The sequence below is a fragment of the Chiloscyllium plagiosum genome, unplaced genomic scaffold (genome assembly GCF_037043375.1).
Source record: "Chiloscyllium plagiosum isolate Xiang-an unplaced genomic scaffold, Cpla_swu_hap1 HiC_scaffold_9, whole genome shotgun sequence".
NCBI lineage: Eukaryota > Metazoa > Chordata > Chondrichthyes > Orectolobiformes > Hemiscylliidae > Chiloscyllium > Chiloscyllium plagiosum.
In genome coordinates this window covers 79,856,057-79,883,830 of record NW_028270147.1, presented here as the reverse complement: position 1 = coordinate 79,883,830, position 27,774 = coordinate 79,856,057, and the positions used below count along the sequence as shown (strand labels likewise).

The 27,774-nt window shown below is 39.9% G+C and overlaps 1 protein-coding gene across 1 annotated transcript; it reads left to right on the top strand.

The window, feature by feature from the left end:
• Positions 1-4,098: 4,098 nt before the first annotated feature.
• On the top strand, positions 4,099-27,774 carry LOC122554573 (regulator of G protein signaling 5-like). The gene is made up of 5 exons (XM_043699822.2): positions 4,099-4,166; positions 15,892-15,949; positions 16,197-16,258; positions 19,098-19,264; positions 26,596-27,774. The coding sequence occupies exons 2-5, from the start codon at positions 15,939-15,941 to the stop codon at positions 26,779-26,781; spliced, it is 426 nt and encodes a 141-aa protein (XP_043555757.2). The 5' UTR covers positions 4,099-4,166; positions 15,892-15,938; the 3' UTR covers positions 26,782-27,774.

Here is a 27,774-nt window from a genome sequence, read left to right as displayed (position 1 = left end):
ACATGTTTTCTGGAACTCATACCGATATAAATACTATACTGCCACACATGTACTTAAATGACTCATGAGACATGTATCAGTGTGCTAGGTCACAGCCTCAGGCAAATAAAAGTAGGTGTTTCTTTTATTTTAGAACACAGGTGGCATGACTGATGCTTCTATATTTAGAGTGCAGTGTTTATTTTCTGAGGAAAGGCATTTTCTCAGAACTGTAGAGAATTTTAAAAGCAGTTGATTACCATAAATATTGCAGAGTGTTCAAAAGAAGTGGATTTATTCCCAGTCTCCAAAAAAGCTTTCTCCAGTTTTCATTTCTGTTTCAGTGAATTAATTTGCAAAGGCCACTAATCATGAAAAGTCAATCGGGAAAAATAGGACAACGGCACATGGATCGCAATGGGTGCTTATGCATAAACCATTTGTAATTTGGCAAGAAAATGGCATGCTCTAATTGATCGCTGTGTGTAGTGCTAAACACATTGCACAGTCACTACATGGTCAGGGGGCCAAGATTGTACAAGCTCTCACCAATTCAAGCTAGGCTGCACTACTTAAAACCAACCTGGATGTTTAAAGGCAGAAGTTTATTCTTGTTGTACAAAGTGCTGGAAGTGGCCGAGGAAGAACAGATGACCTGAATGGTGAAGCAGACTTGATGGGCTGAATGGCCGACTTCTCCTCCTGTCCCTTCTGGTCTCAAGGAAAGTGGATTTTAACAAAAATGATAGGACAGGCCAATTTCTAAATGACGAATTCCAACATTGCTGGCTTTACGTTGAAGGACAATAATTGGTCAAAGGGTAACATACTCTCTGATTACCATTTCTCCCCAAATTTTATCCGTTGTCCTCAATATTTCGTATAAATTCTCTCCACTTAACTAGTTATATTGCTCGCAAGGACATTGGCCCCAGCACAATTTAGATGGAGACCATACCATTGGTGCAGATCCCATTTTTCGCTGTGGTTCACAAATAGGAGACCCCCACTTCAGGTTTTGGGCCTCTCGTTTTTCTCTCTCATTTGATTTGCTCTAACCAATTTGCATGTAGCTCAGCTAAAAATCCAACAATTATGACCTTTCCTTCTTAATTTGTTGCCTAGCTTCTCACTCTGACTATGCTGAACCTCCTTCTTGCCCATGTTGCTGGTACCTGCATGGATGCAAAGAGTGGATCCTCCCTTCCTTCGGAACGTTCCTCTCCAGCACTGAACATATATGCCGAAACCTAACACCAGTATGCAATTCACTCCATCGGACCCTTGTTCTTTTTTGTAGAGCATGGTATCAATCCTCTGAGCGTACTGTCCCCTATCACCACTGTATTCCTGTTCACTCCCCCAACCTGAAGGATTTCCTGCAGCATAATGCTATGGTCAATTAGCTCATCCATCTTGCAGCCCTTGTTCTCATCTAAATAAGCTTAAAGATCCTGAAACTTGTAATGTGAGAGCTTTCTGAGGTCTGCCGAATGGATTCTCTTATCTGCCTTACTCACACAGTCACTCTTCTGTGTCTGAACATTGGCCAGATTAGAAAGCCTTCACTTAAGAAGAATTATCTACTATTACAAAGAATCCAGGTAACTTCCCTCCTCTCTGATACATCATAGTGGCTGTATTTCAGCCTCCACTTCAAACTCTGAGCCACAGTTGTTCAAACTGAAAGCATTTACTACGAATGTGTTTGCCAAGGATTACACTGGCATCCACGATTCCCACATACTGCAGCTGTGACACATGTCTTGCCATCCTTAATGTGTTCTAATTGACTCCTTCATAATTTTATATACATTCTTATGCTTTTTATATATATGTAATTAAACTTACCAACAGATGCTATATTACTTTGAAGTTGAAGAATAGAATGAAAATACAACAGAATACAAGTAGGGCAAAACTTAATCCCTTATCTGGCACTTAACAAATAACTAGCTTCTTCTCCTTTAGCAAAGTAAAAAAATAAATCTCTTGAGCCTGGAAAAAAAGTGAGAAATAGCAAAAGCAAAGGAGAACTTCACACCTTTCTTCCCCAACTCACTTAGTCACCTACTTCTAGCGCTCTATCGTAAGTCACAATCAAGTAATTAAACCACATTAAGTTGGCTAGTTTGATATACTTCTAACACAAAAGGCCTAAATGACTCAATATAAAGGAATAGTTTCTGATTGTTTCTTTAAGTAGTTAAGCACAGCTACTCTTTCAGTGATGACTTTGTTCAAGCCCCTCTCAGGGCTGGTAACTCCAGAATTCAAGCTGTAAATTTCAGTTAAATACTAACCACGTGCATTACATTTGTAGAAAACCATAAGGCTTTCTGACACACCAGCTGCCCACATTCCATATTTCCTTTTTATCCATAAGTGCCTTCAATTTTTCCATGTGTACTTTATCTCATCTAATTTTCCAAGCATCCTTAGAATCTGGAGGAGTATCAGAGGATAGGTAAAATTTCAATGTGACGTCCTTATTCAAAGAGGAAGGAAGGCACAAAGCAGATAGCTATAGGCTGATTAGCCTAGCATCTTGAGTTCGAAACGTATTGGAATTAATCATTAAAGAAGTAATAGCAGAACATTTGGAAAATTATCATCTAATCTAGCAGTGTCAGCATAGCTTCATGATAGGGAAATCATGGCTGACTAATTTATTGGGGTTTTTCAAGGAACTCTCAACCAGAGTGGATAGAATGGAGCCAGTAGATGCATTGTATTTGGACTTCCAGAAGGCATTCATGAAGGTATCTCACAAAAGGTTAAGCGAACTGCCTCAGGCAAGCAAAATAAAGATCCTTCACAAACACCAGAGTTATCCATCCAGGAGCAGGAAGCAAATCCAGTGATCCTCTGTCATGATTGGATAGATAAGAACTAAACCTTGTAAATGTCAACTCACCCAGTGGGACAGCAGTATAGAAGTATTGGAGAAGGAGATTGTGGTCAACTGCATCATAGGCGACAAATGGGTCAAAAAAGATAATAAAGGATAATTTACCTTTTTTTAATGAGCAGGGGTACTATTTTGTAACCAAACAGTCCCAAATCTGGAAGAGCAACAGGCTTTTGTCTGTAGATTATGACTCAACCTCAGATTGCGAATACCCATGACTTCCAATTTTTATCATGACTGTACACATGATCTATGAATACTCAATTACAACTGCATAATTCAGCTCCTACATATGCAACTTGGAAAAGGACAATCAGCATTATTTTTACGAGAACACCAAATTGCATTTTACTCATTGATATTTAATGCTTTTAGTTGCAACAAGATAGCAGCTGTTTTACAGGCACTGAATGCTTCAAATCATATTTTTATTGCATACTTCCCCAAGCTAATTGTATACTGGATTGCCACAAAATTTTGACAAGGCTGAAGTTGCGTTAAAGCAATAAAAGTCATTTCATTCAGTCTTTTCCAGAAATTAGATAATATAGCCAAATATCTGATAATATCAGAGCTGGTTCACATAAAAACTAGTGATGAATTTAGCATTTTAACATTAGGTCTAATTGATTAGTGAGGCTGTAATTGCTTCAATTCACAGATTTGAGTTGCAAATGGATGCAATCAAGGTGATGTAGGTCTTTAGTGCAAATGGAAGCATATTTTCAAATATGATTCAATAGCTGAAGAATCAAATATTTTGTGGACTATTTTACTGTGTCTCTAGCAAGTTGAATTTATTTTTAAAAACCCACTGAAAATTTGCATTCTGTTTACAGGAAAACCTATTTTCATAGCATATGCAGCAATGGTTCCAAATTAAACTGCACCCTTTGTTGTTTTAACCTTGAATGTAAATCAGTGCATTTCCCTTCTGAGATATTATGCACATGAGGGCTATTTCATTGGATGCAGATTCACTTTCCACTGTGATTTTCATCAGCATCTCCATCCTTGCTCCTCCTCCCAAGCTCATATCTAATGGCTAAGGTTGGTTTATATACTAACATTAATTGGTGATGTCATGGAAAACTATTGTTGTTTGACACATCGAGGAATTAAAATGAAGAGGTGCTACTCTTAGCGAAGGGACAGATCAATATTCCAGCTGTACCAGGTCCACCCCAGGTAAGAGCACTGCTGTCTCTGAACAAGTTGTGTAGAAGGCAAGAGAAGATCTTTTGGAGGCATTGATTCCACGATCTCCTATAACCATGTTAGTTATTTTTTTTAAAAGTCTTCTGTTGTCCAGACAATGAAATGTTCTGAATATTAGCTGTAAAATTGTGAAAGATTTTCAGTTGTATTGCTTTTCAAATTCAATATTTTGTAAGTAACATTTTATGTGCCTTCTAAGTACATTGTGCAGAAATTGAAATGGTGCACAGTATCTTGGACTCTCTGTCCCTATGGATTTTGTAAAATATTTAAAGTGCATCCATAATTGTATGACAGTTCTCTGAATGCCTTAAAGCTTGGGATCTGCAGATTTGTTGCTTCCATCAAAAGTCTCGAGAGTGGAAAAGGTATTTTCCATAAACATAGTTTCAAAGCCTTTCTCTACAAGAATCGACCTTTCTTTTTGTCTTTCAATTTGTATCTTGTGTGAATAATTTAGATTGCACTTCACACAGTTGGTATGTTAACTGAGTACAATTTAGGAGGGAAAAAAAAATCATTGGATTTTTCTCTTAATCCCTCTGACCAAGCCCATTTTCACCTGAAACGGTAGCTAACTATGATGGCGAGAATTCTATAATGTTAGCCATTCCCTGTTCACTTGCCCAAATGGATGTTCTTCATATGTCGCAATGATGTTTGTTGGCAGTCTGTGCCACTGATACTATTTAGAGCTGAGCCTGGTTGTTGAATCATGGAGCCCAGAGGTACTTCCAACATTTGATTTTTCATCAGTACTAGAAGAATTGTCAGATTTCTGGATTCTTTAACCCCTGGGCAGTGTGGAGCATCACAACTGCTATCCCAGTTCAACTCATCAAGTCAAGGCAAAGAGGTGCAAACCTGAGATATTCCAGATGTGGCTCAGTAATGCAATAGGTTGTAAGTGGACCTGCTGTAGAATGCTGGAATATTATCTACTCAGTATTCAGTTCAATAAAATCTAAGATTTAAAACTGACTGAAACAGTTAAACTTAAAACTAGAACCTCTAGCAGAAGCTACACAAACCAACTCTAACATAATGGCTCCGAGGGTTGGTTCAGGTAAACATAAAATCACTCTCTATGCAGATGATGTCCTCTTGTTCTTAAGTAATCCTCTGATATCCGTACCCTGCTTAGTTCAAGTAATTAATCTATTTAGTATGTTCTAAGGCTACAAAATCAATTTTCCGAAATCAGAGGCCATGCCATTGGGTGGTCTCGCTAGTATATCCAATTTATCGGATGGATCTTGTTTTCCCTTTCAGTGGTCACTGGAGGGTTTTCTATACTTAGGTATTTCTATCACCCCAGTATTTGGTCAGCTGTATAAAGCCAGTTTTATACACCTACTAGAAAAAATAACGCAAGACCTTCAACGCTGGGGAGATCTCCCAATATCCTGGTTAGGCAGAGTAGCTCTAGTTAAGATGAATCTTCTGCCTCGTCTCTTATATCCTATGAGATTGATGTTATGTAAACTACACGGCTGTCTTGCTTCCTTTATGTGGAATCATAGACGGCCCCTTATCAAATTAGAAAAGCTGCAGCTTCCACAAGCAAGGGGAGGACTGGATTTTCCAGACTTTAGGAGGTATCAGTTGGGCTCTGTATTAGGCTATGTAGCTGTTTGGGTCTCTTGTGACCCACAATCAATCTGGTTAGACATCAAGACCTCCCAAGCAAAGTGTCCCCTCATCAATCTTTTATTTTCAGATAAGATGAGAGCTGTTATGGACTATGGTAAAAACCCTATTGTAGTAAATACAATTAAAGCATGGAGGATAATGCGGTAAGATGAGGGTAACTTACAAAAAACCTCTCCTTATACTCTTATAGTGGGAGCATGGGGTTTTCAGCCAGGGCTGACAGATGCTACATTTAAAACCTGGAGATGTCTCTTGCCTAGGGGACCTGTTCGATGGGGAGGTTCTGATGTCTTTTGAGCAGCTACACCAGAAGTTTGGACCGCCTGATGGAGACCTTTGTCGGTATTTCCAAATGCGAGATTATATATAGAAGAAGACCACATTATTAGACAGTCCCTACAAATCGGATAGGGAGAGAAGATTATTATGGTCAATGGGTCCACCCTCGGTCAGTACTCTTTATATAACGAGGTATCGAAAGACATGGAACGACTGTTTAAAATATGGAACCAGGAATTGGGGTTAGAAATCCCTTCAGAAGTGTGGGAGGACATCTGGGAAAATGCCAGAAAGATGTCTATTTGTAATAGAACTCAAGCTATTCAATTAAAGATACTCCAAGGGGCTCATATAGCACCGGAATGACTGGCAAAATTTAGGGTAGGAACATCCCCAATGTGTCCTGAATGTAAAATAGAAGTAGGCACTCTCACGCACTATTTATGGACATGTCACAAGATCCGTAAATACTGGGACAGAGTAGCGAATGCTCTGACAGAAATCTTGGGAATGGAGATTGGATTGGATCCAGTGTCTCTTCTCCTGGGCTTTTCAAATCTGCCCTCCCTGGATGTGCACAGGAGGAAACTATTCTCCATTCTCTCTTTCTGTGCAAGGAAAAATATCTTAGTTAATTGGGTAGCTGAGGGCCCTCCAGGACTTTCGAATTGGCATAGGTTAATCATGGAATATATTCCCCCTGACTGCCTCACAAATATGGTGCAGCAAAAAACTGAATTATTCTATAAAATATGGCAGCCCTTTTTGAACTATATAGACACAGATATTTCGGCCATATTGTCAAGGGCTTTTGTCTAGCTGTGGTAGTGGTTCTGGCTGGTCCAGGACCTCCCCCAAGGGGAGGAATCTTGTATAAATACGGGTTTTATTATGATTTTATGTCAATCCATTTTGAGTACATATTTAATTATTTAATTATTACGTTATTTCTTACTAGTAATGTAAGATATCTTATTTTATGCTTTAGTTGTTTGTAGGATAGATTAGTAGTTAGCTGAGTTTTTTTCTCTTTTTTTCTTTTGTTGTGTTTTGGCTTTTATTTATTTCGTTTTTATATATATTTGCATATTAGTGTTTATATTTGTTTGTATTACTTTGTAATTTTGTAAAAAATGTTAAAAAATCAATTTTTTCTTTCAATGAAAATACCATTAAAAAAAACTTAAAACCAAAATACAGGTTCCCTAAATATCAATAACATAATATGGAAGGTAACTTCAAAAGAAAAGCAAAAACCGTATATAAACCAAAACGAAGGTTGACCTTAAAGAATTTTTTAAAATGGAGATTTTTCAACCGATTCAAGTGCTCAGTCAATGCCTCATTTTTAATTGAGCTGTCTGTCCCCTATTCTCATGTGAAAATTATTTAACTATAAGAAGAAAGTGAGCACTGCAGATGCTGGAGATCAGAGTTGAAAAGTGTGGCACTGGAAAAGCACAGCAGGTCAGGCAGCATCCAAGGAGCAGGAGAGTCAATGTTTCGGCCATAAGCCCTTCATCACATTCCTGATGAAGGGTTTTTGCCCAAACATTAATTCTACTGCTCCTTAGATGCTGCCTGACCTGCTGTGTTTTTCCGGTGCCACACTTTTCAACATTTATTTAACTGTAATCCTAGTATTAATGTAATTTCAATGAATACCAAGAACACATTTTCAAATTAGTTTTCTTTTGTAGAAATTACCACAAAGTCAAGAAAGAAAGGTACCTAGTAATTTTGACAAGAATGATGCAAAAGGTTTTAGCTAAACTTGGTATTAACTAAAATTCCTAACCACCTTATGGAATACAGATAGGAAATTGAAACATAGCCCCTTCTGCCTCCATAGATGAATGCAAAAGGATCCTTAGCAATATTTTAAAAACAGCAAAGGATTTTTCCTAAGTGCTTGTATCAATACTTATCCCTCAATCTATATAAATGAGTACATACGGTCATTTTCATGTTGCTGGTGGTGGGAATTTGCTACACATTATGTGGATACTGCATTTTCTACAACAGTGATCACACATTAAAAGTACTTCTTTGTGAACAGAAAACACTGAGACATTTGATGGTTGTGAGAAGAGTGGTTAAATGCAAGCCTTTCTTCTTCCGATAAAGGACAGATGTGCAGCTAAATGGGAACATCCAAAATCTGCAGCTCAAATTATGAGATTCTGCTATTAGCATAGCAAAAACAACATTGGCTATCTATCTCTATGTTGGAGTACGTTGAACATCGTGAATTTCTGTGTTTGTGTATGAGAAAATAAAGCTACTATAGATATTCAGAAATATAAGCATAGGTAGCTTTTTAATGTTAAGATGGTTGTAAAAACTTGTAAAACAACTCCTCTGGCACTGAAAAATAGCTTTTATAATCTTAGAATCACATTTATTCCGATTGTGAAATGTTTCAGGAAATATTTTTAAATATTTAATGTCATATTGTTCTTACATTACCATTACCATTCTGTCTCAATTTTCTTCATTCATTCTTTCCTTTTCTGCCTTTTTTTTCTGTACCTGTTTAAGTATTGTATGCTGCCACTCCAACTTAGAATGCCTTTTCTGCCTTTGAATATAGAACATAGAACAGTATGGTATAAGAACAGGCCATTCAGCCCAACATGTCTGTTCTAACCACGGTGCCAACTAATCCCATCTGCACATGGTCCATATCCCTCTACTCCCTGCCTATTTATGCATCTATCTAAATTCTTGTTAAACACTGATATTGTATCTGCTTCCATTACTTCCCATGGTAGTGCATTTCAGGCACCTACCACTGTCAATATAAAAACATTTCCTTTTTACACATTTTAGATTAGATTCTCTACATTAGATTAGATTCTCTACAGTGTGGAAACAGGCCCTTCGGCCCAACAAGTCCACACCGACGCTCTGAAGAGTAACCCACCTAGACCCATTTCCCTCTGACTAATGCATTGGGCGATTTAGCATGGCCAATTCACCTGACCTGCACATCTTTGGACAGTGGGAGGAAACTGGAGCACCCGGAGGAAACCCACACAGACACAGGGAGAATGTGCAAACTCCACACAGACAGTCACCCGAGGCTGGAAATAAACCTGGGACCCTTGTGCTGTGAGGCAGCAGTGCTAACCACTGAGCCACCGTGCCGCCCATTTCTCCTTTACGTATTTCCCCTCTCACCCTAAACCCATGCCCCCTAGTATTTGACATTTCCACTCTGGGATAAAGTCTCTACTATCCACCCTATCAATGCTTCTCATAATTTTATATAGTTCTATTTAGAACAGCTGCCAGCTGCTGACACTGTAGCGAAAACAACCCAAGTTTGTCCAACCTCTCCTTATAGGTAATACACTCTAAACCAGGCAATAGCCTGATAAACCTCTTTTGCGATCTCTCCAAAGCCACCACATCCTTCCTATAGGTGACTATGCTGCACACAATACTCCAAACGTGGCCTAATTAAAATTTGAAACAGCCGCAACATTACTTGCCAACTCATATATTGAATGACCCTATCGAAGACGGCAAGCATGCCATTTGACTTCTTTAAGACTGTATCCATGTATGTTGCCACTTTCTTGGAGCTATGGACTTGCGTTACAAGGTCCCACTGTATGTCAATGCTCTGAAGGGTCCTGCCATGACTGTATACTTCCCTTTTGTATTTTGCCTCCAAAATGCATCACCTCACACTTATACCAATTGAACTTGATCTGCCATTTCTCTGCTCAAACTGATCTATGTTATGCTGGTAACCTTCCTCACTATCCATAACTCGACCAATTTTCATGTCATCTTTATGACTGTGGGCTTTGAGAAGATTTGTAGCTCAGGTTGAGATTCTGGATGTAGGGTTGCTTGCTGAGCTGGAAGGTTCATTTTCAGGTATGTTACCATACTAGGTAACATCATCAATGAGCCTCTGGATGAAGCACTGGTGGTACGGCCCGCTTTCTATTTTTGTGTTTAGGTTTCCGTGGTCACAAATCCAAATGGGTTAACATTTCATTAAAGTGGTCAAAAGAAGAATTCTGCATCAATAAATCCTTGTGATAATGTCACCTTAATAAATATTCAGGCTCACCATGTATTCCTTCCTTAATTTCAATATTGGTCCCAATTTGTTTTCTAACTGAATGGATTTATAGTGTTTCATTAAAAACAGTGTAACTACAGAATTTACAATTTGCATTTTCACCATTTATAGCAAAATATTATCCAAAGTTATTGCAGTGTAAAATAAAAAGTTTATATCTCAACCATTACTAAGAGCCTTTTCAGAATTTCATCCAGATCAAATCTTCAAGATGAAATGACCCATTCTTTATTAAAAACTAAACCAATTTCAGTTTATTGTCTCATACATTTTGAGAGAATACTGCCAAGATTTGGTGCCAATGTTTTACTTTAGATTAGATTAGATTCCCTACAGTGTGGAAATAGGCCCTTCGGCCCAACAAGTCCACACCGATCCTCCGAAGAGTAACCCACCAGACCCATTTCCCTCTCACTAATGCACTGAACACTATGGGCAATTTAGCATAGCCAATTCACCTGACCTGTGCATCTTTGGACTGTGGGAGGAAACCAGAGCACCCAGAGGAAACCCACACAGACATGGGGAGAATGTGCAAACTCCACACAGACAGTTGCCCAAGGCTGAAATAGAACCTGGGACCCTGGTACTATAAGGCAGCAGTGCTAACCACTGAGCTCACCGTACCACCCATTTTCAAAATGATGTACTTTGCAGTAATAGGCTGAAACTGACTGGAAATCAGCAAGATATCAATTTCAAGGAGTTTCATGGAGGGTTCCTCTCCATGAGATCTAGCAAGTTTTAAAAGACTATTCATAGCTCACCTCATTTGCTTGGCACCATGTCTCTATGGCATCCCACCTGCACTATCTCCCGTTCAGCAATTGTGGAAGTGCTCACACCTGCTGGGACCCGCCGTGCCAACACTCTGTCATGCAGAAGGCTTCTTAATGCAACTTGTGAAGTCTCCAAATGAGAGGAAATCAGGGCTGTATTCTTGTGTAATCTATTGGATCTTAAAATGCAAAATTCCCTGACAGCACCATTTCAGTAAAAGGTGTTGCTGCACTCCAAAGTGCAACATTGAATTGGAGAACCTTATTTAATTGGTTTGGAAATATGCTATGATGATGTGGTAAGGTGGTACATGTCTGATGCCAATGTCCATGGACTGTGGAATGATACCTGTGGGAAGTGTCCTGAGATGTTGCGGACTGCTGTCATAGTGGAGACCCAGAAAAGCAAATAGTAAGCTGGAGTCACTGGGCACCAGTGAGGAAAGAATAGGTACTAAAGTCGCGCAGTTTGCTGCAAATAAGCCAGTCATCATTCCCCAGTGAGATTCCTGTCTCATTGTTCAAAACATGGTTGCAGAATTGGAATTTTTATTCCCGTCATTTCTTTCAATCTTCTCTCAATTTCCCAACTGACCCATCAATGCACATGTCATTCAGGTCCTGGGAAGATCCTATGTCTTTATATAATTTTAACAAGTGTTAAAATGTTATTTAGAATGGTTAGTTTTAATCTGGTAAATTGCAATGTCCGTTTTGTGAGTTTAGAAGTTTGCTATAAGAATATCTACAAAACTGAATGGATATTGCATTAAGCCTGTTTCTCTGAGAACTGCAGGTGCTGGAGAGTCAGAGTCAAAAGGTGTGGTGTTGGAAAATGCACAGCAGGTCAGGCAGCATCCAATGAGCAGGAGAGTCAACATTTCAGGCATATCTCTTGATCCTCCCGTTGTAACTTTGAACGGTGTCAGAAATTCAACACGCCATTCAGAACAAAGCAAGCTGACTACATTGACAAGAGTGTGGTGCTGGAAAAGCATAGTAAGTTCAGGCAGCGTCCGAGGAGCAGGAGAATTGACGCTTCGAGCATAAGCCCTTCATGAAGTGATAATGCCCGAAACGTCGATTTTCCTACTCTTCGGATGCTGTCTGACCTGTTGTGCTTTTTCCAGCGTCATGCTTTTTGAATCTAAATAAAACATAACAGAGTTAAGAATGCAGGTAGTTTATTTATTGAAAATTTCAATGATTTCTCCAATTTACTTTTTATATTTTTTACTAATTTTAAATAAGGTGTACAGGGTGTCTGTTTTTAAAATAATAAACAGTGCTTGGTTGGCAAAAAGGTTCATCAGACTTGCAAAACTGGCATTTCACTGACTCCTCCCACCTCCTGAAATGAATGAGCACCAACAGGGTAGTGAGCTGTGATGAGCACAGAACAATGTTGTATTGAGCGCTGAGTCATTTATCCTTACATTTGCCATTCCCACACATGTTCAGAAAATGTGAGTGAATAAATAACACAGTTGCTAGTAGCGAGTTTTGAGAATTTTGAATAACCAATCACTGGTTCCACTAGTGCAGCTGAAATTAAAATAACAGCTGACGGCTGTTTCTAAGTTTGTAGGATGGTAAGATATAGCAGAAGCAGGTCATTCTGCCCCTGAAGCCACCATTCAATAAGATCAAGATTATTGCGACCTTAGCTCTACTTTCCAGTCTCAGAACTTTTGACTCAGTTGCAGATCAGAAGCCTAATTCATTGTTGAATATATTCAATGGCACATCATGAGGTTTGATGACAATCAAAGATAGTTTCATGCTCACCATTACTGAGATTAGTTATTAGATTTATTCATTGCATTTCAATTCCAACAGCAGCTGGGGTGCCATTTAAACACATGACTCCAGAGCATTAGTCAATCAGTAATGCAAGTATATTTTTTAAATAAGCAGGCAAAATCTGAATATGATCATTTAGGTGTAGTCTCTTAAATGCCTTTTACAATTAGAACAAAAGTTTCCTAGTTCTATACTCCATCTCCTTTTAATAAATGCCAACATTTAGTTTGCCTTCCTAATTACTTGTTTTACTTGCATATTAATGTGTGGTGTTTCATGTACAATAGCGTCCAGGTCACTCTGCACTGAGCCTTATGTGCTCATCTCATTAATCGTGTCCATGAAGCCACCACCAATTGTCATAAAACTCCAAAAATAATGCCCTGCTGGAAATGAACATGTTGTTTCTGACCTGACTTGGTCTAGATGTGACTCCAGATCTACAGCAATGTGGCTGGTTCTTAACTGTCCTCTGAAATGGTCCAGCAAGTCACTCGGTTCTGGTCTTGTCAACAAGGCGCAAATCCCATCAATGAATTTTAAAAAAACTCCTAGCCATTTCAATAATTAAATGCTTTTTGATGCTTTCTCCCAACGTGGATAATTTTGAATTTCCCTCTGGTCAATCTGTCACATTTTAGCCCATTTACCTCAGCATCTGACAGAATTGCAGAATTGTGGTAGCGTAAAAGCAGGCCTTTCAACCCACTGTGCCTGCCTGCTCTTCAAACAAACTTCACTACCTAATGGCAATCTTCTGCTTTTTTCCCCATATCCTTGCTCACTATTTCTATCCAAATAATCATCGAATGCCCGCTTGAGTGCCTCAGGTGAACATGCCGCTGCCACACCGATAGGTAGTGCATTCCATCGCCTAACTACTCACAGAGTGAAAAAATCTTTTTTTACATTACCATCGCTTCTTTTGCACATCACTTCAAATCTATGCCCTCTCCTCCCTGTTCCTTTTATGAGCAGGAACTGCTTCTCCCTATATACTCTACCCAGCTTGCTCATGATTTTGAAAATCTCGAACAAATCTCCTCTTCGTCTCCTTCTCTCCAAGAAGAACAGGCCCAGATTTTTCATTTGATTCTCAATACCTGAAGTTTCTCATTCCTGGAACCAAACTGGTAAATTGCTTCTGCAATGCATTCATGTCTTTTCTAAGATGTGGCGCACACAATTGTAAACAATCTACAATGTCTTTTATAGGTTGCTATGCTGCTATTAATAAAGCCGAGGATTACCCGTATGCTTTATTAACTATTCTTTCCACCTTTTCTGCCACCTTCAATGATCTGTGCACATATACACCGAGGTCTCTGTTCCTGCACCCAGCACTGAGTCGGTGGAGGAGGGTTGATGGAGCAGGCATCATTGGTGTGCTGGCTCAGGATTCATGGTGGAGGCAGTGGAATGAAAATGGACTCTCTTTCAGCTGTACCTTTTTGTTTTTTTGTTCTGAAGCTACATAAAACAGCACTGGATCACGGTGATAGTTCATTATTCATTGTAAAATACACATGACAAAAAATCATTCATTAAATTCATTTTGATTTGTACCCCCTATTTCATATTGTTTCTATAATGTTCTTCTAACCAAGTACATTGCCTCACATTTTGCTGCATCAAACTTCATCTGCCACCTACCTACCTGCTCCAGCAACAGTTTAATATCCTTCATGTGTTTTATACTGTTTTCCTCACAGTTTATAATTCTTCAAAGCTTCACATGATCCGCAAACTTCAAAACTATCCCTGACAGACCAAGATCCACATCATTAATATATGTCAGGAAAAGCTTCCTCAAGCCTGAAAAATATCCATTACTTCTCTTTCCAATCATTTAGCCAATTTGGTATCTACATTGCTACTATTCCTTTTATACCAATGATCTTTAATTTTCCTCATAAGTCGGCTATGTTACATTGCATCTGCTGGAAATCCATGTATATCACATCAACAGTGTTACCCTCACTCAGCCTTTCTGTTAACTCTTCAAAACTCTCCAGCAAGTTACTAAACATAATTTTCCCTTTAGAAATTCATGCTTACTCGTCAACCCAACATTTTCCGTGTCACCACAAATTCCATGACGAATAATTGTTTCCAAAAGCTTCCCCATCACTGAAATTAAACTGTCTGCTCTATAATTGCTGAGCATATTTTTAGGAACTTTGTTGTTAAAAAAAGGCCATAATGTTTGCAATAGTCCAGTCTTCTGGCACCTCTCCCAAGTCCAGTGAGGACTGAAAGATTATAGTTCTGAAGAAGGGTCACTAGGCTTGAAACATTAATTCTGCATTCTCTTCATAAATGCTGCCAGACCTGCTGGGTTTCTGCACAGTTCCTCTAATTTATTTCTGAAAGTTTATGACCGATGCCATAATTTCTACCCTCACTGCCTTCGAAATCTTTGGATGCACCTCATCCAGTCTTGGTGTCTTGTCAACTTTTAAGTACTAACAGTCTGTCTAAGAAGTCTTCACTATTAATTTCAAACCCACAGCAACAGAATACCCTCTACTGTCACCATGGCCTGGGCAGCAATCTTCTCTTTATGAAGGCAGATGCAAAGTAGTCAATTAACACCTCGGCCATGGTCTCTGCCTCCTAAGTGTAAATCCCCTCTAGGTCTCTAATCAGCCCTACTTCTAGTTCAACCACTCTCTTACAATGTATACACCTATAGAAAACCTTGGTTTTCCCCTTTATGTTAGCTGCCAGTCTTTTCCTCTTAGCTTCTCTTCTTCGCTTTTTCACCTCACAGCTAGCCTTTCAACATATCTTTTTCTCATCGGTGAATTTAGAAACAATATCCCCTCATCTGATATAGTTTGTAAATAGTTAAGGTCTCAATACTGTCCCTGTGGTAATCCACTGGCTATGGATTAGATGAAGTAGAGATTATTAAGGCTAATATTGAATATCCTGTTGCTGCACTGAAATTCTATGTAACTCTACATGATAATTGATTATTTACATTAAAATAAATTTTAGGTCTTGTTTAGGAAATCTAATTGCAAACGTACTCAAAATTCTATTAAGCAACGCACCTTCCTGCTGAAGACACTATGTACAATGTTTTGCTGCCAACGAGGCAATGTAATATTTAGTGAAGTAAAGGACTGAAAACTCAAATTAATTGAATTTTTTATCAACAGTACTAGTGATTCCATTACTCACCTCAGGAGCCAGAACAAAGGTCAAGATGCCAAAAAAGTGAGTCCACTTTTGTTATTAAGGGGGCTTTACTTTTAGAAATTACGGCTTGAAAAATGAATGACTTTATTTTTCTATGGGAATAGTCTGTGGCTAAATTACATAATCCAGATACACCAGTGATATAAGTCAGAGAGATACACGGATGAAAGTTAATCACTTTAATGATGAAAGTTAGTCAGTTATTCCAAAAGAAATGCTGGAAGGTTGCCAATGTTATTTTCAAGTATTGTCACTGTTTTCATAGGCCAACACATGATGAAGTAATGCTGTGGTCTGAATCGGTGGATAAACTGTTGTCTCACAAAGGTAAAGTCTCATTGAAATGCACAATACAGTTACTGGAAATACCTTTTAATTATCTATGCTTTTTAATGTTGTGTTTGTTATTGAAGAGCATTTTCCTGATGCAGATGGAGGTAATCTTGCTCTTTGCCTTCCTATCATTACCCCTACCCTTGCCCCCACTTCCCCAGTCACCACCACCACCACCTAGATCCCTCTGTGGAAATGTTTGGCTGTTTATTCCACACAGGATAAGAAAGTAAAACATTGCAGATTCAGGAAACGTGGACACAACAGATCTGTGGAGAGAAAACAGAAGAGTGGATTTCTCCTGGCTGGGAATGACAGCATTTTAAAAGAAAGGGAAGGCAGTGGAAGTTGTGGGGGAGCAGAGGAACACACACTTAAACAGACACTTAATTGAAGCTCTTCCACTCAGTCATGCTGCCATAAAACATGATGGCTCTGCACTGCACCCACTCCCAACACCCATAATATCCATCAGAGAATCTTCTGGGAATGGTGAAAAGTCAAGTAGAAAGAAATTTGGGCCAGTTTTGGTTACTTCCAAAAGAGAATGGACAGATTCCAGGTGAGGAGCATTGGAACCAGGAAAGATATTGGTCAAACCTGATCAAACTTTCTCCATTGACATCAGCTGCAGACAGTAAATCCCTCATTACTTTCATTAATACAATTATAATTTCTATTGTTTCACACAAACATCACTTTGTTCAGCTCGTTTCTATTCACCACTGTTATGGGTCAGCTTCTTTCCCTGTTGTGTGGTTATGTCTCTTTCTCTGCTTCCTTCCCCCTTGCTTTCATCTGTGATAGCTTCCATTTCTGACACAAGTTTGTTATCTGACATTCTGACTCATCTAATAAAAGCAAATTACTGCGGATGCTGGAATCTGAAACCAAAAGAGAAAATGCTGGAAAATCTCAGCAGGGCTTTCCGCATCTGTAAGGAGAGAAAAGAGCTGATGTTTCGAGTCTAACTGACCCTTTGTCAAAGCTAAAAAAAGGGAGAAATAGGGAGGTATTTATACCAGGCTGAGAGAAGGTGAGTCATGGCTCCAGAAGCAAAGGTAGCAATAAAGAGGTGATAATGACAGTGCATAGAGAGATTATAGGGAGATTAGGAGCTGTGAATGAAGCCAGTGCTATGTGACAAAATATGTGGGGGATGGTGGGGATGGGTGAAGCACAATCCTGCTCCCATGCCCACATGGCCGTCCTTGGCCTGCTGCAATGTTTCAGTGAAGCTCAACGCAAACTGGAGGAACAACATCTCATCTTCTGACTAGGCCCGTTACAGCCTGCCGGTCTCAACATGGAATTCAACAACTTCAGATGATTATCCCATCTCGACCCCTCTGCTTTCATTCTGCTCCGTAATTTTATTTCATTTATTTTATTTAACTTTTTTAATTTTATTTCTTTCACTGCTCTGTACCTCTTATTTCTTGATTGTCTCTCTTTCTCTTGCTCCCCACTCTCTCATCACTGTTTTCCTCTCCTCTTCCCCCTTTGCTACCCTTCTCCCCTGTTTTCCATTTTGCCTCTGCTTCACCCATCCCCACCATCCCCCACATATTTTGTCACATATCACCGGCTTCAGTCTTGGTCATGCACAGCTCCTAATCTCCCTATAATCTCCCTATGCACTGTCACTATCACCTCTTTATTGCTACCTTTGCTTCTGAAATAAGAACACAAAGTGCTGGAAATACTCGGGTCTGGCAACATCTCTGTAAAGAGATACAGAAGCCAGGACCTTTCCTTGTCCTAAGTGGTTGGGGGGAAACATCTTCAGTGGTCACTGACTCCCTGCCCCCACTAGTCAGAAAACATGCCAGCATTATGTGCTGGTTTCCTAGTCAGGAAACTAGCCATTTGTCTCAGCTGCTGGGAAAGCAGGTGTATAAAGGTGAACAGGTCTGGAGGGGTTAATGCTGACAGCACCATCTGATATGACCATGGTAATGCGTGGACTTAGGTGGTGGCAGGGAGGGAAGTGTCTGGGGCTAAATGGTCAAATTATTTGCCCTCCTTTCCACCTTTCTCACCATTTCAAGGGAATGGATAATTTTCCTTTAATGGTCAGGGTATTGAGTACAGGACTTAGGAGGTCATGTTGCGGCTGTACAGGACATTGGTTAGGCCACTGTTGGAATATTGTGTGCAATTCTGGTCTCCTTCCTATTGGAAAGATGTTGTGAAACTTGAAAGGGTTCAGAAAAGATTTACAAGGATGTTGCCAGGGTTGGAGGATTTGAGCTATAAGGAGAGGCTGAACAGGCTGGGATTGTTTTCCCTGGAGCATCGGAGGCTGAGGGGTGACCTTATAGAGGTTTACAAAATTATGAGGGGTGTGGATAGGATAAATAGACAAAATCTTTTCCCTGGGGTGGAGGAGTCCAGAACTAGACGGCATAGGTTTAGGGTGAGAGGGGAAAGATACAAAAGAAACCTAAGGGGCAAATTTTTCACACAGAGGGTGGAATGTGTAAGGAATGAGCTGCCAGAGGAAGTGGAGGAGGCTGGTACAATTGCAACATTTGAAAGGCATTTGGATGTGTACATGAATAGGAAGGGTTTGGAGGGATATGGGTCGGTGCTGGCAGGTGGGATTAGATTGGGTTGGGATATTTGGTTGACATGGATGGGTTGGACCAAAGGGTCTGTTTCCATGCTGTACACCTCTCTGACATCTGGGGGATCATAATTCAGTGTTAACTCTGTTTCTCTTTTGTTGTCAGTCCTGCTGAGTATTTCCATCATTCTCTGTTTTCCACTGCATGGTTTTGTTACAGATATGTTTCCAATGGTCTGCTTAAAGTTTACTTCTTTACCACAGCTGGTCAGGTTGCTTTCAGAAACTTCCTTACAAAGGAATACAGTGAAGAGAACATCGATTTCTGGTTGGCCTGTGAAAACTACAAGAAAATCAAGTGTCCTACAAAACTGGCTTGTGAGGCCAAGAAGATTTATACCAAATTTATCAAAGTTGAGGCACCTGGAGAGGTATGTATTTTTTTTCTTTTGAAAAAATGACTTCATGCTTGTAGCTGTCATCAAATTGAAAACTGGAAAAACTTTGGGAGAATATTACAAGATCTCATATCAAATCTCTGCATGGTCTTGCCCCATCCAATTGACAGACAGCCATGGCCAAAGTAATTGTCATTTGGAATGGTCCAGGATAACAAAAGAAAGTTAGCAGAGATTTATTCAAAGCAAATCAAACCTAATTGAACACATTGTTTCAGCAGCAGGAGTGTTGTGTGAGGTTGATGTGGGTGTAAATTTTTAAAAACATTTAATAAAGTCTCAGATAATACACTAGTGAGCAATAAAGTAATGCACTTGGGATTAAAGGAATGGTGTAACATGGATCCCAAATTTCCTAACAGACATATAAAATATTCAATAGTGATTGGTTGTTTTGCAGATTGGATGGAATTATATACCATTGTGTTCTCAAGGAATCAGTCAGGTTCAACTGATTCATACAGTTTTCCATACACTTTTGAGGGGTGGTGGGGTAATTACTGAGGGCAGGGGGGGGGGGCTGCTTCAGTAGCAGACAGCCCTCGTCAGTGGAAAGGACCTCCATAAGCCACAGTGACCAATCAGAGTGGCCCCTCCTGAGTCCACATCACTACTGTTCTGGCTTGTGTGCAAATAACAGTGCTGTGTTCTTGATTATATGGTCATGAATGAATTCAATACTGACTAACATTTCCTAAAAACAGAAATTGCCTGGCCCACTCAGTAGGTCTGGCAGCATTTGTTGAGAAAGAAACAGAATAAATGTCTCAAGTCGTTGACCTTTCCAGCATTTTCTGTTACTTCAGGTTTTTGGCTAATACAATGTATTGTTTCTCTAATTCAATGTCATCTTATTTTCATCACCAAACAACAGGAAGGAGCAAACAAAGAATTTGGCAACAGTTTGTCATTTTGTCATTTTATTCCTTGTAGTATTTGAACTAAGTGACGTGATTTGTGCAAGGAGAAAAATTAATTTTCTAATTTTGGCACCTAGTTTTAGTTACTTTCATTATCTTTTTTTTTGTGTGGATTTGTATTTCAATTCACCTGGCTGTGACTTCAAAAATAGAGTCAAATACAGGACCGTAAAAAGTTATGTTGGTAACAGTTTTAGTCCAAATTTTTTTGGAAAATAATTTTTCAAATTCAAGACATTTACTGTGGTAGTTTACTGTTAATTTATTGGAATCTTTGTTTGTGAACTGAAGGAGTAATTCAGAACTAAACGTTTACATAACTGCCAGAGATATTTTTATTGAAGTCACAACAGTACAATGCAGAAATGTGTAATTTGACCCCAATGTTGAAGCTTTTTTTCAAGCCAGCCTTTCTCTTATTAGATTACCTACAGCGTGGAAACAGGCCCTTCAGCCCAACAAGTCCACACCAACCCTCCAAAGACCAACCCACCCAGACCCCTTCCTCTAACTAATGCACATAACACTACAGGCAATTTAGCATGGCCAATTCACCGAACCTGCAAATCTTTGGACTGTGGGAGAAAACCGGAACACCCGGAGGAAACCCACGCAGACACGGGGAGAATGTGCAAACTCCACCCAGACAGTTGCCCGACATGGGAAATGAACCCAGGTCACTGGCGCTGTGAGGCAGCAGTGCTAACCACTGAACCACCATATGCACTATTTAAGAAATGAGTTAGATATACAATGTATATGTTATGGAAAATAATCTAGGAAGCTATAATTGCAGTTGTAAATTGTATCCCACTGATTGGGATATTTGTAGCATTTTTGTGTTTCTGTATTACATTACTGTGTTACATTAATGCATTCTGCGTTATATAATGACAGTTAAATGTTTCAAATGTTTTAATACTATGATCTTGATTTGTGACTAACTTTAATTACTGTGTATGATATACAATGGTCCCTTTAAATTTTCATCAGCCAGAGCATGCTACAAAATCCTTTGAATGTTGCTTTGTGTCAGGAACAAGTGTCCTGCCCAATAGTTCTGAGTGGCCTGTTTAGTTCAATGCATAGTGCATTCCAGATTGTTGCACATTGTACCCACATACATGTTAGAGGAAGGATCGCGCCCAACTGACTCCATTCCACCTCACCTCAAATGTCCACAACTTGATCTCTCACGAGTGCCAATCCACCTCATCGCTAAGGAATCACAACCTATGTCGATCTGCACAATCCCAATCTTTCTCTCCTCTCAGTGGTTCCCAGGCTAGCTCCCTTCCGGGAATAGGAACAGCTTTGTTCTAGTTTCTCCATCTGCACTTTTCATGATTTTGAATCACTTCACTCAACCTTCCCTTCTCTAAGGAGAACAACCCCAGCTTCTCCAATCAATCCAGGTAACTGGGGTTCCTCATTCTTAGGGTCAAATTCATAAAAAAAACAGCAGGTCTTCAAAGGGGTTTGAATAAATATTCAGAGGACTGATCATGGACTTAAAAAAAGACCAGACCAACGGAACAAACTGGATCTATCTTCAAAAACGCAGGCACACATTTAATGGGTTGCCTGGTCTACATCCCTACTGTCCTATTCTATGATGTGGAGGTGCGGTGTTGGACTGGGGTGGACAAAGTTAAAAATCACACAACACCAGGCTGTAGTCCAACAGGTCTATTTGGAAGTACAAGCTTTCAGAGTGCTACTACTTTGCCAGATAGCTAGCTGACAAAGGAGGAGCGCTCTGAGAGCTTGCACTTCCAAATAAACCTGTTGGATTATAACCTGGTGTTGTATGATTTTTAACTTTGTTCTATTCTATGACAGCAATTGTCTATAATTTTATTGAATACAAACTAACAGTACCATCTGGAAAAACAGGCCTAGAGGAATTCTCCTAGTGCTGTAATTGATGTTCACTTTCCTACATCCTGGGATCACCACGAACAGAGTAAAATCAATCAATCAAAGGAAATAATTGTCATTGGTATCATCATGTTTATTGTACAATTCTGGTTGATCTTCTACAGGAAGGATGTCGTTAAACTTGAGAAGGCATAGAAAAAAATTTACATGAAGGTTCCCAGAACTGGAGGGTTTAAAGTATAGGGTGAGGTTAAATAGGCTGGGACTTATTTTCCATGGAGCATTGAAGGCTCAGGTGACCTTGTAAAGGTTTATAAAGTCATGAAGAGTATGGATAGGGTGAATAATCAAGATCCTTTTCCTAGGGAATGGGTGTCCAAAACTAGAGGATATAAGTTTAAGGTGAGAGGAGAAAGATTTAAAAAGGACCTGAGGGGTAACTTTTTCATATAGAGAGTGGTGCAAGTATGGAACAAGCTGCCAGAAGAAGTGGTGGAGGCTGGTACAATTACAGCACTTAAAAGGTATCTGGATGGGTATATGAATAGGAAGCGTTTAGAGGGAGATGGACCAAGTGCTGGCAAATGGGACTAGGTCAGATTGGGATGTCTGGTTGGCACAAATGAGTTGGACTGAAGTGTCTGTCTCCGTGCTAGGTGACTCTATGACTCTGTTAATGGTCATGGTCATTTGAAAGCATTTTTTTTTAATGTTCCTGTAAATTTTGCTTCTAAAATCTCAAGGATATTGTACTTTACTGACTAACTTTGAGATAAGATTCAGATGTGGTTGAACTAGGTCCACTATTTTCTGCACAGTAAACAGGATGGCACAACTAAGGAATGTATTTCTGTGCCTAAGTTGAACCAGAAACATGTTGGGCACGAAGATTATCCAACAGCACCCAGCACAGGCTCTGAGACATGACTTGGATCTCTTGAAATTCCTCATGAATTAGATTCAAGACCTACCTAATGGCCGATGCTAGTGTCTTACCAGCCCATCATTCATCTGAGTTCTGCCTGCAGCTCCACAGTAGGTATTACACACAACTCCCCCAGTTTAGTGATAATGTGGGCCAGGGCCCAGTATTGAGTGGACCTCAGGTCTACCCATTCAAAATTGTCTCCTACATTGAATTCAAATCAGCTTGATAGCTCGATCTCAAAGTGAGAGTGCAATGGGAATTAACAAATTGACACTTCCTGTGAGTGCCAGTCACTGAGATCCAGGACAGCAGTGTACCTCCTGTCCTCTGATCTACTCTTCCCGGGGAGTACATCGCTGTATCAGATATATGGAACAAAGGGAAGTACAGTTTAATGGGTACAGGTCAAGATCAAGAGAGACTAATTAGAGCACTAATGGAAACCATTCAGTATTTGTTCACAACAATGTGAAAGGCAGAATTTAAAATGTAATCTTTCAGACTTTTATGTAATAAAGGAAGAGTGGACTATAATTAAAGCTGTCAAGCTATATCGATGGCCAGTTGATGATATGAAGCTTGCAGTTTTGATTACTTGCCATTAATTTCTAACCTGGTTGTGGATATATTAGTAAGGAGAAGGTAAGAGCACAAGGAAGAACTAGGTGAGAAAGAGATATTTAATCCAGGAAGCTTCTTATTTAGATTGCACGGTGGCTCAGTGGTTAGCACTACTGCCTCACAGCGCCAGAGATCCGAGTTGGAGTCCAACCTCAGGTGCCTGTCTGTGTGGAGTTTGCACATTCTCCCCGTTCTGCGTGGGTTTGCTCCAGGTGCTACGGTTTCCTCCCACAGTCCAAAGATGTGCAGGTTAGTTGGACTGGCCATACTGAATTGCCCATCGTGTTCAGGGATGTGTAGGTTAGGTGCATTACTCAGGGGAAATGGAAAGTAATAGAGTAGGGGAATGGGTCTGCGTGGGATACTCTTTGGAGGGTCAGTGTGGATGTATTGTGCCAAAATGGTTTGTTTCCAAACTGTAGGGATTCTATGATAGAGGTGTTCATGGCCATGTCCAATTCTTAAGTGTGCAAGCTAGCTACCTAATGATCAGGATATTATAGTCAGAGTCAGGTCTAATTTTCATATCATGATCAATTGTTATCTCTTGGTAATTGCAGATTAGAGGTTTCATCACATAACCTCTCATCTTCAAAGTCCTGCTCAGTTAAGTGGCCAATTTATTTGATCTTTCAGTATTTTGATCAGCAATAAAAGCTTAGAAATTGTAAAGCTCAGCTCTAAACAGGACTGGGGATGGTTTCTGGAAGTTGAAGGTCCTCTGATTTAGGGTACTTTGAATCGCCTGGTGCTTTCCTACACAGTCTGTGTGTTGCCCCATTGTGGAAAGGTATTCCTAGAATTTGAGCTGAAAATGTGTTGCTGGAAAAGCGCAGCAGGTCAGGCAGCATCCAAGGAGCAGGAGAATCGCCATTTCGGGCATGAGCCCTTCTTCAGGAATATTCTGATCTCCAGCATCTGCAGTCCTCACTTTCTCCTATTCCTAGAATTTACCAATAGCCTCTGAGCTGGTGTGGTCATAACAACACACGGTCTTACCAGGTGATTTGGTACTGATTTCCTGGATGTAGGCTTTAATGAGGAATTTGGGAGAATTTTGTGAGAAGCTCAGTAAGGTCTCTCTTGATAGCAAGAGAGTCAGGTTGTCTTTTCCAACTATGTTCTGGGTATCAGGTTGAGATTCTAACTAATGAGTGGGGTAAGAAGCCTAATAACTGGAATAACTCATTTTCACCTTTTCTAATAATAACCTCACCTTATTAGTATCTGCTCTCCGTTACTACCACCATAAGATAGAAATGAGAGAATATCAGCATGAAAGCCTGAGTGGGTACCTGGTGACTCCAACTCACCAGTTACTCCTCTGGACCTCCACCTTGGACAGCCCAGCATCAAGATCTCACTATGCACTGATTGGGCAGAGGCCACATGCATCCCACATCCATGGGGACTGGCATCTGACATATGAGGAGAGTAGATAGAGTAGAGTAGATTTTATTTGTCATTTCTACCATATACAATTGATACAGTTAACAAGACAGTGTTCCTCCAGGACCAGGGTGCTACATGGACAGCACAAACTACACACCTCTCTGCACCATCGTAACACATCTCCAGTCCACTTACGGTATACACTTCTGCATTTTAATGTTGCACTTTGAACTGTGCTGGCAACTGTCATTGGAATATAGCTACAAAGACACAAAGTGGAAAAGCATGAACCTTGGTGAGAGGTGTGTGCAGTGGCAGAGATAGAATGGATGTGAGGTTGCAGAAAGTAAATAATAGCACATACCCTCATTGACCTTCTTGCTGCACTGCTGGACATTTCTCCAGGTGGCAGAGACCACCCTAACCTGGTGACAACCACAGACCAGGCTGGAACGATCTGGTCTCACTGCCTCCTCTGCTGATCCTTTGGGAAGAGGACATCCATCTTCCACAGCATCCTGTCACCCAAGACCCCCCAGCTTCCTGTCCACAAAACAGGGCACAACCACAATGGGCAACTCCAGACTGACAGCACATGTCTGGATGCATACAGGCCTTTTAAAGGTGGCATTGGCGCAAGTGGATCATAGAATCCCTACAGTGCAGAAAGACGTCATTCAGCCCATCAAATCTGCACTGACCCTCTGAAGAAGATCCCACTCAGACCCACCCCATGGTCGTAACCCCATATGGGGTTTTTAACCGTGGCCACCCACTTAACCCGCACATCCCCAGACATGACAGGGCAGTTTTTCTAACCATTGCCAATCCACCTAGCCTGCATATCTTTGAACTGTGGGAGGAAACTGAAGCACCCAGAGGAAATCCATACCAACGTGGGGGGAATGTGCAAACTCTGCACAGTCACCCAAGGATGGAATCGCACTCTGGTCCCTGCCACTGTGAGGCAGCTGTGCTAAACACTGAGATACCATGGGGCCCATGAGGGATCGCAGGACATCCCAGCAGTCACAAATACTTCAAGCTGTGATGAGTGGGAGATTTAGGCTGGCATTGGATGAAAATGGTGTCATTGGGACATGGCAGGCAGTTAATGAGGCATTAATAGGATTATAATGTAAGAAAACCACTCAACCTCGCAGACAGAGAAACCTTGCTTGAAACTCAACAAAAATGTCACTTTGCCAAACTGCAGTCACAGTGCCACATCTGCAGTCAACTACACTGTAGTCTCTGAAGATCTCTTACATTATATTCTATTTCAGGAATTAGACTGGATGGATTATTGAGAAGATTTACAACAGGATCCCAGAAGTTCATCTTTAAATCCAGAGCAATCTGTACAGGGTAACATCCCTTTCACATTCCTCAGGAAAAAAAGAGCCTCAGATTAAACCTTAGCACAAAACCATATGACATGCTGACTTATGTGTAAAGTTGTAGACTTTTATTATAATTTGCTTTCAGAAAGGCTCTGGAATATGCACTGCAAGGGAACATCATCGAGTTTCAATTTCATGCCTTCATTTTCTTTCTCACAGATTAACATTGATTTTACAACACGAGAGAATATTGCCAAAAGCATCAATGAGCCTACCCCTTCCAGCTTTGACCTGGCACAGAAACTAATCTACAGCCTGATGGCAAAAGACTGTTATCCCAGATTCCTGAGGTCCAACAACTACCTAGAACTGGTAACCAATGCAGAAAAAAGTCAGCAGCAATGAAGCCATTCTGTTTTGACATTATGTACAACGAGCAGTAAATCATCAGACCAGAAATAGTAATTAGTTGTTGACTGGACAGTGAGAATATTGCCAGTAATTTAAGGCCATCTGGATAGCTCAGGCTGATCTGAAATAATTAATGACAAAAGTGATTAATGAAATGTTCCCAAATATTTAGACTGCTGTAATCCTGAAGAAGAATACTCTCAGTGCATTTAGTTTCTTAGTTATTGTCAGATTTGAAGGATTCTGTGTTAATCTCCAAGATTGATCTGAACATTATACTGTAGAGTGTTAAATCTTGTTGTTGCTAATATTGTGGGCCTCCCAGAGGAGTTGTCCTTATTTGGGATTGAAATGTTAGTTTGGCTGTTAAGCACAATAGGATTTTAGTCATGAACTCTAAGAGTCTAAAATTGCTTAAGTTAGAACAATAAGATTTCAATGCTTAACTCACGACATGAATTCAAATTTCTTCCAATTAATGAGGTGATAATACTCACCTTAAAGTGAATTCAGGGAGACCTAGACTGAAACATTCTCATTGTGCCTTTTATGTAGGTTCTGTCATAACTTTCAAAGACTGTTGGAATAAATGGCCTTGTTTTCTGGGCATTTAGTCATTATAGATGGTACTATTCTTTTCTCAAATAATTTATTTATATAAATTTCAATCGCTTTATAAAAAGCGATTATCCAAAGAACTGGATTAAAGCCATCTGCTCCAAATTTGGCAAGAATGCACTTTAAATGACTCAGGAAAGTATAACTACTCTCCAAATTATCTTTAGATTTGATAAGGAAAACCAATAAAGGACTATCACATACTCTTTCATCATTTGCAACTGTCACTGGCTACTCAAACTGTTTATTTGGTCACCAGCTATTAGTCTGCTGTTATCAACTGCTGTCATGCTTCCTAATTTCATCACTCTGTAACTGTTACTTTTAAAATCATTTATAGCTTTGACAACAGAATAAAATCCTTCTGCA